At 43.9% G+C, this 15,455-nt stretch overlaps 1 protein-coding gene across 1 annotated transcript; it reads right to left on the reverse strand.

The window, feature by feature from the left end:
- Positions 1-11,096: 11,096 nt before the first annotated feature.
- Positions 11,097-15,072, reverse strand: LOC147123117 (interleukin-8-like). Its single transcript, XM_085966819.1, has 4 exons — positions 14,671-15,072; positions 13,885-14,014; positions 13,586-13,665; positions 11,097-12,501 (listed from the first exon to the last, which is right to left on the reverse strand). The coding sequence occupies exons 1-4, from the start codon at positions 14,729-14,731 to the stop codon at positions 12,482-12,484; spliced, it is 291 nt and encodes a 96-aa protein (XP_085822945.1). The 5' UTR covers positions 14,732-15,072; the 3' UTR covers positions 11,097-12,481.
- Positions 15,073-15,455: the final 383 nt, after the last annotated feature.

The following is a 15,455-nucleotide window of genomic DNA, read 5'->3' on the forward strand; positions in this document are numbered from 1 at the left end:
TTGTGTTGGGAAAAACTGGCTCCTCTTCGGCTGGCTAGACTAGTGGGTTCAATGTTCTGCTTCTCTTCTGAGATGGAGTGAGAAGTGCTTTTGCATATTAGAGTGGCTTTCTAATAGGTTCAAGTTTAATGGGTACCTCAGGGTTCTCAGCCCCTTCGTCAATGGCCCCCTTCATTTTCCCAGGACTGTCGGGCGACCCCATACATTCCGGATGACTGACAGTTCTTTTGTCACAGCCAACTGCCATGCGTTCTCTGGAGTTTTAATAAACCAGTCCCCCACGCATCTGCACAGGACGATCCCACCACAGGGAACACACCCTCAGAAAAATCCCATAAGGTCCACAAAATATTCTCGACTGAATCCATTCTTCAAACAGAGACTTTGCGATCTCTTCAGTACCGCGAAAGACATCAGCAGCAGCAGAAGGAACACAGCCAGCGGGTATTAAAGATGCCAAGGATAGGTTGATTGTGCTTGCTGCTGCAAATGTGGCTGGGACACATAAGTGTAAACTTATGGCCATTGGAAGAAGCCAGCGTCCAATATGTTTCAAGTGTTTGAGAGTATTGCCAGTGCATTATTATGCCAATAGGAAAGCATGGGTAACCAAGGTAATCTTTCTGAACTGGTTTGAGAAGAATTTTGTCCCTCAGGCGTGTGCTCATCGCACGGAAGCTGGCCTTGAGGAAAACTGCAAAATATACTTGCTGCTAGACAATTGCTCAGCACATCCCAATGCTGAGCTTTTGTTAAAGGATAATGTCCATGGAATCTACTCACCTCCAAATGTCACATCACTGATACAGCCAATGGACCAAGGAATTTTGAGATCGATGAAGTATCTGTACAAAAACAAGTTTATGAGGTCTTTACTTAATGCTGTGAATACAGGCTTGGGAATAAAAGCATTATCAAAAGCTTTCTCTATCAAGGACGCCATATGGACAGCTGCGGATGCATGGAACTTGGTAACTACAGACACCTTGGTCAATGCTTGGCACAACATCTGGCCATCAACTATGTTTGCTGATGATGATGCTGATGATGCTCCTCAGGACATTCAAGGCTTTCGTGTGTCCAGGGAGAAAGCAATGATTGTTCAACTTTTAGATTATGCAAAAGGGCTGACTTGCAAAGCTGTGCAGGAATTGAATGAGGACGATGTCGCAGAAGTCATGGACATAGACAACGATGCTCCCATTGTGCATGCAGTGACAGATGAAGAAATCATGCAGAGGGTTTTGCATCCAGAAGAAAAGGATGAAAGCAGTGAGGATGATGGTGATGCCTGTGATCAAGTCGAAAAAGTGCCGATTGACAAAACAATCAATCTTTGTCAAGAATTAATTCACGCCTTAGAGCAACAAAGATTCATAAGTGAAGAATAAATACTGCAGGTCTACAGAATTCGGGAAAGATTAGTGAAAGAAAAGCCCAAATTATTTAAACAAACAACAATATTAAACATCTTTCAAAAGATGTCGCAACAGAAGACCCAAGACCTACAGCGTGCAACTACACCAGTAATTTCCACATTTGATAATCCTATTGCTGGCCCATCATCAGCCCCAGACATCATAGCTGAGCCCTCTACCTCAAGCAGAACCTCCAGCCAATTGTAACTGTACCTGTTTATTTTTACACTGTTTAACAAATTAAAGCCTTAATTTACTGTTTTATATTTCATAACTTAACTGTTTTACAAATAAAAACCTTTATTATATTTCATGCTTTGTGTACTGTAAATTCCTTTTCAAATTTGAAGATGGTAGCAAAAGATACAGGCCGGGAAGCTCACATTAAGTACAGTTACAGAGTACTGCGTTGCAAAAACAAGAGAGGGAGGCTTACCATGCGTTGCGAAGAAGCGAAGACTACAAGGCCTGCGAGGAGAAGAACTACAAGGTGACGTCCAAAAACCGGAAATATCGCAACTTGGCCCAGGCATTTCCAGACTCAGAACGTGTGCCTGATGTCCGAAGTCGGGAAACGCCCGAGCCAGGTTGTGATATTTCCGGACTTCAGACATCAGAAACACGTTCCGAAGTCCAGAAAAACACGAAAACCAGCTCAGCCTCGGTCCCGAGGTTGCCAAATTCAGGATGCCAAACCTGTAATGCTGTTCGTGAATAAACCAGTTTTCTAGGTTCGCGTGCCACAACAGTATCTGACATGGCTAATTTTGTTCATTTTCTGAAGTGATGTGAGGTCAGATTTCAGTTTCATAGTGTATGAGAACTTACTTATGGGAGTGGACTTTTTGCCGGATGAAGTGTAGGCCACACTCAGTGCGGCTGCCTTCACCCCGAGCCCTTCCCTGGTGTGAAGGACAGGGACGGCCACTGCAGTGAATGAGTGAGAGAGAGGGGCTGGAGAGGACTGTAAGATTTGCAAAATTTCTGCATTTCCCCGAAGGCTGTTATTAATAAACGGGACCCTGCGTGAACTTTTTAAATCAAAAAGGGTACCCAAGATGCCGTCCGTGCCTCGTAGCAGAAAGCCTGTAAGATTTTAAAAGCCTGAACTCTGCAGTTCAGACAGGCAGGCAGTTTAAAATGCATTTCTGCGAAAAGGACCTTTTGTGTTGGGACAAACCAGACAGTTAATGTAATCACTGAATACGCATTACGTCAGCCAGAAACATTAGGCCAAAACAAGAGGCCATCAGGTTGTGTGCATAGATAATCAGAAATAGCTCAAGGGAGCCATCAAGGCTGGGCAGGCCGATTAAAAGGCGTTAATAACAGTGCTACAGGACATCACGGCTAACGGGTGCGATAAACGGCTATCCACAGCCAGTTAACTTAGATGGATGTAATTATATTCAACGAGCCCGCCCAAAACAGACAAAGGACGGAACTGATTTGGCGTGCAGATAAGGGCTCCTGATGGGGGTATAACTATGGGCCCATTGGGGAGCCACGCTCTCTCTCTCTTGCCTCTTGCCCTTGCCTCCTGCCTCTGAACTCGCTGCCAGATTACAACCAGGGCGGGTTATAAGAAGAAGACTGAGTGGGGCTTCGAATAAACGGGCCCTCAGTCCAGCTTACTCAACCCAACAGGATCAACCAAGGAAGAGCATCACCTGAGGAGGAGCCCGTCCCTGCGAGGTAAAATACCCAGGCAGAGACTTTAATATTGGGGTATTTTACCTGGACGGCACCCTTGCAGCGTCCTGGAACCATGTGACGTCGGCAGGCCACAGAGAGCACAAGGAGTGAACCCAAAACCTTCAACCGTTTTTAACCGCAACAGATCTTAATATTGGTGAGCATGAAATTCTGGCCCCTCATAGATTAATCTAGTCAGGGATTACAGGTGGGAATAAGGGTTAAAGGGATTTTATTAGTGTGTGTTGTTTCCCTCGATGTGCCGTGTATTCCCCATTCCCATTTAAGTGTACTCTTTAAGTGATAAACCTGTATCTACAGTAACTTGCTAGTATTGTAATTTTTATCTTGTTCTCAATAAAGTTTACGGTTTTTCTTGTATCAATTCACTTGTCCACTCGTATTCTGTATCGCTACCTGTACCTAAGTCCGGTGTCGAGAATCTGTGGTTGGTAAAATGTTGGAATCCATTATTAAGGAAGCAGTAACAGGACATTTGGATAAGCATAATTTAATCGGACAGAGTCAGCATGGTTTTATGAAGGGGAAGTCATGTTTGACAAATTTGCTTGAATTCTTTGAGGACGTAACAAACAGGGTGGATAAAGGGGAACCAGTGGATGTGGTGTATTTGGACTTCCAAAAGGCATTTGACAAGGTGCCACACAAAAGATTACTGCACAAGATAAAAAATCACAGGATTGGGGGTAATATACTGGCATGGGTGGAAGATTGGCTATCTAACAGAAAACAGAGAGTTGGGATAAATGGTTCATTCTCGGGTTGGCAATCAGTAACTAGTGGTGTTCCGCAGGGGTTGGTGTTGGGACCCCAACTCTTTACAATCTATATTAACGATTTGGAGGAGGGGACCCAATGCAACATATCCAAGTTTGCCGACGATACAAAGATGGGAGGGAAAGCAGTGAGTGAGGAGGACATAAAAAACCTGCAAAAGGACATAGACAGGCTAAGTGAGTGGGCAGAAATTTGGCAGATGGAATATAATGTTGGAAAGTGTGAGGTTATGCACTTTGGCAGAAAAAATCAAAGAGCAAGTTATTATCTAAATGGAGAGAAACTGCAAAGTGCTACAGTACAAAGGGATCTGGGGGTCCTGGTGCATTAAACACAGAAGGTTAGTATGCAGGTACAGCAGGTGATCGGTAAGGCCAATGGAATCTTGGCTTTTATTGCAAGGGGATGGAGTATAAAAGCAGGGAAGTCTTGCTTCAGTTATACAGGGTACTGGTGAGGCCACACCTGGAATACTGCGTACAGTTTTGGTTTCCATATTTAAGAAAAGATATACTTGCACCCGAGGCAGTTCAGAGAAGGTTCACTCGGATGATTCCACAGATGAGGGGGTTGACTTATGAGGAAAGGTTGAGTCGGTTGGGACTCTACTCATTGGAATTCAGAAGAATGAGAGGCGATCTTATCGAAACATATAAGATTGTGAGGGGGCTTGATCAGGTGGATGCGGGGAGGATGTTTCCACTGATGGGTGAGACTAGAACTAGGGGGCATAAGCTTAGAATAAGGGGCTGCCCTTTCAAAACTGAGATGAGGAGAAATTTCTTCACTCAGAGTGTAGTAAATCTATGGAATTTGCTACCTCAGAGAGCTGTGGAAGCTGCGACATTAAATAAATTTAAAACGGAGATAGACAGTTTCCTAGCTGATAAGGGAATTAGGGGTTACGGGGAGTGGGCAGGGAAGTGGACGTGAGTCTAGGTTCGGATCAGCCATGATCCTATTGAATGGCGGAGCAGGCCCGAGGGGCCGTATGGCCTACTCCTGCTCCTACTTCTTATGTTCTTATGATTCATTCTTGACTGCAATTGCATTATACTTTTTGCATAAATATTCTGAACTGTAACACAAACTGTAATGTATGTATCTTTAAGGGGGAGAACTACTTATTACAGCTCATGTATACTGTAGTAATGGCAGTGACCACACCTGTATATAACGTTGAGTAGTAATCTGTACAGTTCAGTTGCAGTCTGAGCCACGTTGAGTAAACACCGTTTGTACCGTTCTCCGCAGTCTGTGTCTGATTATACACGGTCATAACAGTGGCGACGACGCAGATTCGAACCTACATGCAACTCTGCATCACCTCCCAGGGATTCACTCCTGGAGAACAGTGAAAGAAGGTCGAGTCCAGAAGCACGGGCGTTGACCACGGGCAACCGCCCAGTCATCCAGCGGAGATTTGAGCATCACAGGGGAGGCTGTCGAGAGCCAGGCTTGGCTTTCCAGTCACGGTGGTCCAGCGAAACCGGCTGGCAACAGGTACTGCGCAGACCATTCCCGGATAGCGGCGGGCTAAAGCCCGACCGAGCGGCACAGAAAAAGGCCGAGCAGCATCGACGGGGGAGAGAGAGAGGGCAGAGCGCACAGGGCGCAGCCGGTGTTCAGGACCGAGCGGCGTCAACAGGGGAGAGAGACGAGAGAGAGCAGAGCGCAGCCGGTGTTCAAGGGCCGAGCAGCATCAACGGGGGAGAGAGGCGCGCAGGAAAACCCGAGGCGCTGCCATTGCCACGAGGACCGCAGAGAGCGGCGTTGGCAGCAGCGCAGGAGCAGCGCGCGAAACCCACAGGGCGTCGCCATTTGCCACGAGGACCGCCGAGAGCGGCGTTGGCAGCAGCGTGGGAGATGCCATTTTAAGCCGCAGCGGGGAAGAAAGGACAGCACGGGAGATGCCATTTTAAGCCAGTCTAACCACACCCAAAAATGCCGAAAAGTGGCAGTATCACAGCGTTCCACAATGAAATCGAAGATTGGACGACATATGTCGAACGCATAGAAGTATACTGCAAGGCGAATGAAGTGCCAGATGACAAGAAAGCGCTGGTATTGTTGAATTCAATGGGTGCAAAAACGTATGGCTTACTACGAAACCTAGTAATCCCAGAGAAGCCAGTAGAAAAGGATTTTGAAAACATAGTGTCAATCCTACAGGACCACTTAAACCCCACACCGCTGCTGATAGCAGAAAGATTTAAGTTTCACAAAAGGAACCAGCATAAAGATGAAAGTAATGCTGAGTATTTAACTGAACTGCGCAAGCTATCGAAACACTGCCAGTTTGGAACGGGACTAGCAGATACTTTAAGGGACAAGTTTGTGTGTGGGCTTCAAAGTGAAGGAACCCAGAAACGGCTTTTATCTGAAAAGGACCTTACGCTGGAAAAGGCTTTCAGCATTGCGGTATCATATGAAGCAGCAGCACAGGGCGCTGCAGAGATACAACAGAGATCGCAAGAATATGGCACAAACGAAATGTCATATGGAACAGAGAAGTGCTATCGCTGCGGCAGAACAACACACAACCAGAGTGATTGCTGGTTCAAAGACAAAGTGTGCAGACAGTGTGGAAAAGTAGGACACATAGCACGAGTCTGCAGGTCGGGAAAGAAAACCAGCAATAAGAAACCGACCAAAGGAAAATACAAGAAGGTACATAAGATAACGGAGAATAGTTCAGACGAACAAAAGAGTGATAACGACTCCGAAAGCAGGGAACTGAGTTGTCTGAAGCTACATAATGTGATCACAACAGAGGATCACTGAAGCATTTGGGTCACTCTCAAGATAGCAGGAGTCCAGGTAAAGATGGAATTGGACACAGGATCAGCCCTAACAGCCATAAACCGATGGGACTATGAGCGGCTATTCTCACACATACCCTTGAGAGACACAAAAATTATTTTGAAGACGTACACGGGGCAAAAAGTCTACCCCAAAGGAAAAATAAGGGTGACCGTTATATATAACGGTAAGGAAACACCAAAACTAGACCTGTATGTATTGCAAGATGGAGGACCACCATTACTGGGACGTGAATGGATCCGGAAAATACAACTGGATTGGCATTCCATACAGGCACTGACTGTGGCTGACAAAAAGGATGACGACGTCACACCTGGGCGACTGTCAAAGATCCTAACTGACGTGAAAGAAGTGTTCCAGCAAGGACTCAGAACACTAAAAGGCATGACAGCGATGATTAAAATTGAAGAAAACGCAAGTCCAAAATTTTTTAAGGCCAGACCTGTACCTTATGCGATCCGCCCAGCCGTCGAAGCAGAGCTGGAGAGTCTGGAACATTCAGGTGTACTGTCCAAGGTAGACTGGAGCGAGTGGGCTACACCCATCGTCCCTGTGATGAAAAAGTCGTTGAGCAGCATGCCTGGGGAACCAAGGAAGGTTCGCATCTGTGGGGACTTTAAGGTAACAGTGAACCTGATCCTTCACACCGTACAATATCCACATCCGCGGATTGAAGATATTTTCGCCTCACTATCTGGAGGGAAACGCTTCACTAAGATTGATCTGGCCCAGGCGTATCTGCAAATGGAGGTAGAAGAAGCATCAAAAAAATACCTCACAATCAACACCCATAAAGGTCTCTACCACTACAACCGGCTGGTATTCAGGGTAGCATCAGCTCCGGCTATTTGGCAGAGGGCAATGGAACAAGTCCTGCAAGGGATCCCAGGGGCCCAGTGTTATTTGGACGACATCCTGGTCGCAGGCGAAAATGACAGTGATCACCTTGCCAACCTGGAGCAGGTGCTCACTAGATTGCAGGAATATGGGCTCCGAGCTAACCGCCCCAAATGCGAGTTTTTTAGAAAACAGATCTCGTATTGTGGCCACGTTATCGATAAAGAGGGGTTACATAAGCCCCCAGCGAAGATTGAGGCTGTAGTCAAGGCTCCAGCACCGGAAAATGTGTCACAACTGCAGTCGTTCCTCGGGCTGGTAAACTACCACCATAAGTTCTTGCCAAATTTGTCTGCAATACTACACCCACTGAACACCCTACTGCAAACTGGGGTGCCATGGAAGTGGAGTGACGAATGTAGACGAGCTTTCCAGAAGAGCAAACCACTAATCACATTGACAGAGGCATTGGCCCATTACAACCCAGCATTACCAATTCGGTTGGCATGTGATGCGTCACCCTACGGCATTGGAGCGGTGCTGTCTCACGAATTCTCGGACGGCTCAGAGAGGCCAATAGCCTTTGCGTCACGATCACTAACCTCAGCCAAGCATAACTACACCCAGATTGACAGGGAGACCCTCACCCTAGTGTGGGGAGTGAAAAAGTTCAATCACTATCTGCACGGGCAGAAATTCACCTTGCTGACTGATCACCAGCCTCTTGTCACCATTTTTAATCCAAAGAAGGGCGTTCCGGTGATGACTGCGCAACGACTACAAAGATGGTCACTTTTTCTAGGGGCGCACCACTATGAAATTGAATATAAGGGCACGAAACAGCATGGAAATGCTGATGGGCTATCACGCCACCCACTGCCTACTGCGGAGGAAGCACCAGCAGTGGATCCTGTCGAAATATTCCATTCGACTATCGTTGAATAACTACCGGTAACTAACGCTTGTATCGAAAAGGAAACCCGAAATGACCCGACACTGTCTCGGGTATATGATTTGACGGTGAAGGGATGGCCAGCACATGGCGACTCACTGTTGCCAGCATTCTCAACAAGGAGAGAACAGCTGTCAGTGTGCCAGGGGTCCTTGATGTGTGGACCCCGAGTGGTAATTCCACCCAAGTTAAGGGATAGAGTGCTCAATGAGCTTCATGAGGGTCATCTGGGAGGGGTAAGAATGAAAAGCCTAGCCAGGGCTTATGTGTGGTGGCCGGGAATCGATAAACAAATCGAGGACCTGACCAAGAGCTGCTCAGGATGCCAGAAAGTCCAAAATGCACCACCACAGGCCCCTCTACACCCATGGGAGTGGCCCTCATCTTCATGGCAACGGGTGCATATTGATTTTGCTGGTCCATTCATGGACTCAATGTTTTTAATAGCCATGGATGCGCATTCGAAATGGCCTGAGGTCATGAAAATGTCCTCCACCACCACGGAGAAAACTATTGCAGTCCTACGGACCATTTTTGCCAGGAATGGCTTGCCAGAACAGATTTGCTCCGACAACGGACCACGGTTTGTGTCCGAAGAGTTCCGGAGGTTCTTGAAAAAGAATGGGGTAAGGCATTACACATCTGCCCCGTGTCATCCAGCCACAAATGGATTGGCTGAGAGGTTCGTACAAACCTTTAAGAAGGCAATAAAGGCTATGTACAATGACAACATTCTGCTGCAGCACAAGGTGGACAATTTCCTGTTCGCCTACCGGAATGCGACACATGCAGTCACCAACCAGGCCCCAGCCATGATGTTCTTTAACCGAAGGTTAAGATCTCACCTGGATTTGCTCAGACCAAACGTACGAAGAGATGTTGAGAGTAAGCAATTCCAGCACATCCATGAGAAGCCAACAAGGAGCTTCAATGTAGGGCAAGCAGTCTTGGCCCGCGACTACCGAACAGAAAAATGGCAGCCAGGAACGATATGCACACGGCAGGGCCCACTAATGTACACAGTGGACGTTGGGGAGAGCATCGTGAGACGCCATGCTGAACAGATCCTAGAGTCACAGGTACAAGTCAACCCCATGCCTCGCCCATACGTACCTGGTGATGAACCCGACGTATAGGTAGCATCTACCCCAGAAACAGTAGCATCGGAAGCTGATGAACCAACCGACGACAGGGGGCCAGAATCGCCTCCGCACCAAGAGCAAGCCACTCGGGAAAGGCGCTATCCAGAAAGGATCAGGAAGCCTCCCCAAAGACTGAAATTATAAATAGACTATTTTCAGCTAATGTTGCATGTTAAAAGTGTTAATTGTAATTAGTTTGATATTTAATTGTTAAATGAGTGTTATGGTACTGTTAATCTAAAAGGGGAAGAATTGTAATGTATGTACCTTTAAGGGGGAGAACTACTTTTTCAGCTCATGTATACTGTAGTACCGGCAGTGACCACACCTGTATATAACGTTGAGTAGTAATCTGTACAGTTCAGTTGCAGTCTGAGCCACGTTGAGTAAACACCGTTTGTACCGTTCTCCGCAGTCTCTGTCTGATTATACACGGACATAACACAAACTACTCTAAAACTTCTAAAAAATACAACCATTAGACAAGTTTATGTGAAAATTGTTATCCTATAGATGCTGTACTATGTTTTATATTAATCGTTTTCTAAGGTGTACCCTGAACAGATTGCCCTTTATTAGTCAGTCCATTAAACTTATCTACTCAAGAGACACAACAAGAAGTTGCATTTATATAGTGCCATTAAAGTAGTAAAACATCCCAAGGTGCTTCACAGGACCATTATTAAATGTTGCCACTGCACTCAGTGAACACAGGGGCGATGGGTGAATGGGACTTGGTGCGAGTTAGGATACGGGCAGCAGAGTTTTGGATGAACATACAACAGGGAAGTCTTGCTGCAGTTATACAGGGTATTGGTGAGGCCACACCTGGAATACTGCGTGCAGTTTTGGTTTCCATATTTGAGAAAAGATATACTTGCTCTCGAGGCGGTTCAGAGAAGGTTCACTCGGTTGATTCCGGAGATGAGGGGGTTGACGTATGAGGAAAGGTTGAGTAGGTTGGGACTCTACTCATTGGAGTTCAGAAGAATGAGAGGCGATCTTATCGAAACATATAAGATTGTGAGGGGGCTTGATCGGGTGGATGCGGGGAGGATGTTTCCACTGATGGGTGAGACTAGAACTAGGGGGCATAATCTAAGAATAAGGGGCTGCCCTTTCAAAACTGAGATGAGGAGAAACTTCTTCACTCAGAGGGTAGTAAATCTATGGAATTTGCTACCCCAGAGAGCTGTGGAAGCTGCAACATTAAATAAATTTAAAATGGAGATAGACAGTTTCCTAGCAGATAAGGGAATTAGGGGTTATGGGGAGAGGGCAGGGAAGTGGACGTGAGTCTGGATTCGGATCAGCCATGATCCTATTGAATGGCGGAGCAGGCCTGAGGGGCCGTATGGCCTACTCCTGCTCCTACTTCTTATGTTCTTATGTTATGTCAGTGATGATTGAGAAACAGTGACAACACAATCGTCATACGAAATCTAGTTTATTTTAATCACTTAAATACATTTTAGGTAAAAAGTACAAAACATTTAAAGAAATCTTACTGTTATATGATACAACGTACAGTTCTTTCATGAGACTTTTGGTCAATTGGACTCAGTCAGTGAAAAATTCAACAGTGCTTTTGAAGCAACAGACTTTTACTGATCACTGTACAGGCATTAGTTGTATTTACAAATGCCATTTCTTCTTTTTATATCATACAATAATGAGCACTACTATCGAAACTGTGGGAACTTTATACACAACAGAGCTTATTTAAATTACCTGCCGAGAGTGGGCAGGCGGCAGCCAGAGTTGCAGCATAAACAGGCCGTTAATTGACCCAATGCCATTTTCGGGCAACTACAGCCCCATTTAAGATCAGCCTTGATTTCATTTCTACTGAGAATTTGCTTCTCACCAACTTCAGTTTTGGATAGATCCTAAGGTCTGATGTTTAATAGAGAAATCCCCAGGGTTCAGTTAAAATGTCAGTGACCAATAAACACTGCAGTAAAATGACATCAATATTAGCGACAAACAATTTTGTTGTCTTTTAATATCTTGCCATCAATAGTATCACATAAAGTAGCAACAGGATTTCAGCAGGACATGGGAAAATTCCATCAAATTTGGTTTATGAATAAGTTTGAAACAATGTAACATTACACTATATCGACACGTAATAAAATTGAGGAATGAGATTATTTAATTGATTAAATTATTGGTCACTGCCAACCCCTTCCAGACTATTTTAATAGAAATATCAAAGTATAATTGTCCCAATCTGGACACTTAATGATTGTCAACCTCTCGTTCCAGACAAAACGTGGAGAGGTGAGGAGGAAGTGTGTGATTAAGATATTATACAAGCTCATTTTGAACAATATCTCCATGGAAAATGGGGTTTCAGGCAACCCATTTAACAACTGACATTATCTGTCTCAGTTAGATTCCTCCGCAAGTTCATAAATCTATTAATATTTCCTCCTGTACCTGCACCTTTTCTGGTTGATAATTTGGAGCATTGTAAACAAATTATTTTCAGTCACAGAGTAACTTGTAACAGTAGTGTCTACTCTTAATAACCAAACACATCACACCCTGTGAACGAAACTTAAGTCTTGGCACAAATTTTAACACGGAAGATCGGAGTGTTTTCTTAGACTGTGGATAAACAATTACAGTGTGACAGAGTTAAACGGTGAAATCGTTTTAGGAAAACAACGAAGAGAAAATGCTCCAACAAACTATCAGAAGGTGACCTCAGAAAGTTAACACCCTGGACAGAGCTTCCTTCATTGCAACGTTCATTGTACTTCAGGTCACCCAGGTGTGGAATCAAGTCCAGCCCATTGTGGCTTCTGTTCTCAGTTGTGTTGTCTGGCACCTGAAATAAAATTAAATAAATTGTAATTTTAATTGGAATCTTTCACCACTAACTGCTGATATTCACTTTAATATAGTGCACAATATCTTCAACAACAAAATTGTGACATATTAGTCGATCTCTTGTGGCGTGTCTCATGGGGAGTCCAGACAATGTGTTATCTTCAAGTGAAGCAGGGTTGGAGGGCAAGGGATAACTGGACATGGGCGAGCAGATGGAATTCAGTACCTATTTTAACTTCAGACTTTCTCTGTCCTTATTTTTAAAGTTCCATTATAAGTTCCTATATCTAATGGAAACTGCCTGTAATTAAATTCTCCTGCAGTGGTGATGCTGGAGCGCGCAAGTCAGATATTTAATATATTATTGATAGAATATAAGCCTAACTTTAATACAAGATAACTAGCATTGCTAATGCATATGATTTTGTGACCAATTAATTGATTTAATTGACCTTGCATAATAATTTGAATGTGAGTGATTCAGGGGGAGCAGAGAGACTGGCCCTGAATTTCCAGGGGTCAGCAGTGCACTTCTAGTGTAAGTCAGTCAGGAATGCAACACAGAGTGCAGAAAATTGTACAGGAAGCAGAAACACCAGGTCCTACCCCAGGCAATCAATTATCCTCGGAGCCTGATTGGGATGGAATCTCCATTTGCCCCAATTCCGATTCATGATTTAGGAGGGAGTGGGGCCGGGGGAGCAAGAGTGACCTGGTGTAAAGGTCTGTTCTGCAGTGGAAGTGGGGCCCTCATGGGGGTCCAGCCTTGGGTGCTTGCCTGAATCCCTAATCAGAATTCCAGTACAAGAATTCTTTTCAGTCCCATTATAAATGTGCTGAGGATTGTCAGCCTTAAAAACTGGAGATTTGGGCACATTTAAACAATAATGGAGAAGCAGTAAATGGTAAATCAAATCTTGAGAGCCGGCAACCATGGATAACTCAAAACTGGCTGGATAGTTGGTCAACTTTTTCCTTAACATCTTCTCTATACAATTTGAAATAATAAATGCATTTAAATCGTAGTTATGGTTTTATTTTTATTCACATGCAAATAATTCTGACAAACACAAAACACCAACCTTTCTTGGCTTTTATGATAATCTTCACCCACTTGGCATCAGGATTCACACATGATTTCTTCCCATTTGTTTTGGTGACACTGTGAAGAGAAGGTGAACCTTTAAAATCTAATCCACAGAAATTGGATGTTTCCACTGAAAGGTGAGAATTCAGTAAAGATATTACAAGAAAATTCTTCGACTCTGCCTCAGAAACAAACTGTGATTGATCCAACATGTTTTGAATAAAGAGCGCAGCTTATTAAATAGATGTCACAAAGGTGAAAGGTTAACGTTGATGTTCTGACACATTTACTCACATTATCTCCGGTGTCTCACAGTGCGATCCTCTGGGAATATATTTCAAACTCTGGATGAGCCTCGGATGGATAAAATCGGAGCTGGTCTGAGTGCACAGGCATCGTCCTTGGTTTCCTGGGATTGGAATACCTGTAAAAAAATTAATTTACCTTCGATTTAATTAGGTTTTTTTTCTCTCTCCACAATGCTGCCTGACCTGCTGAGTGTTTCCTCATTTTCTGTTTTTTCAGATTTCCAGCATTCGCAGTATTTTGCTATTGTATTAGATTTAATTATCGATTGACATGGAGAGAATCCTGGCACTTGGTTTCAAAGTTGAGATATTTAAATTTATTCCACACATGGCTTATAATGATAAATTAGGTACCTGTCCAAACTAATTCTCAAAAACAACAAGCATTAATTTCCAGGAAAGATTGCCCTGAAACATTAATTAGCAGCACACCTACAAAATCCAGAGAGGTGAACCTATAATCCATTGAAAGAAATCAAATATTGATTGGCCAGAGGCCATAGATTTTTTTCTGTTTCTAAGCAATGTTGCTTGGATCAGTTTTATATTAATCTGGAGATGACTGTTGAATACATTTTAGGTTAAAGGGGATTTAAAATTTCAGTATTCAAAGCAGCATTGCATTATAGATAATATGTAACATCAATAGCAGTTTAATTGTTTTGTACATAACTAAACAGCACCTGTATAACAAGATCAGTAGCTTTGCTTAGACTCCTTTCACACTACAGTGCAATGAGAAATAAAACAAAAGATCAAAATGTCAACATACCCTGTGCAGTAATGGCACACAGAAGCAGGATGAGCATCGTTACAGTAGCTGCTCTGTTCATCTTTGACTTTGTGCTGCTGAATAGATTTCTGCTGAAGGATCTTCCGTCTCCCTCAGTGAGTCTCTCTCTGTTGAATGAAGTTCTGCTGAAGAGAGGCCCAATGAGCTCCTATTTATTGAGATCCTCTACACTCACTTCGCTTAATCTCCAGAAGTGAAAGCTGTCAAACTTTCTGCGAAAGGGGATTTCCCTGCTCCTGAATCAGATCTTCTTTCACTTTTGCAGTTTTAAATATATTCAAAACTTACTCATCATTTACAGCAGCAACAGGCAGATCATCTGTTGTGATAATTGGTGAATTATTTGTGTAGATTTTAAAGGTTTAAGTAGGACAATATTTTTTATGTCAAAGCCCTTCCAAACAAGTCTTTAGCATGCATTTGATAATGTCTTCCTTTTATCTTTGCACAACCATTATTGTCAGTGTCGGATTATTAAGCATTGATGATCAGACTGTCTTTGCTCACATAACTTGGTGCTTATTATTGTTGTTCCCAAGCAGATAGCATCACACGAGCTGCAGGACAATCCAATTCCAGATCTTACATCTAACCCACAGGGGAATTCCTCACTGTACTTTGGACACTAATCTTTCTCATTGTAAAAAGAGGAAACACCGACCAGACAACAGAACTAAACTCTGTGATTTACTGGAAATGCCTTTTCCTTTCATTAGATGCATTTTATTATTGTGACTCTTTAGCTGCTAATGTTCCAAAATTAT

The sequence above is a fragment of the Somniosus microcephalus genome, chromosome 2, assembly GCF_052327205.1.
Source record: "Somniosus microcephalus isolate GS21.2 chromosome 2, FLI_Smic_1.0, whole genome shotgun sequence".
NCBI classification, from domain to species: domain Eukaryota; kingdom Metazoa; phylum Chordata; class Chondrichthyes; order Squaliformes; family Somniosidae; genus Somniosus; species Somniosus microcephalus.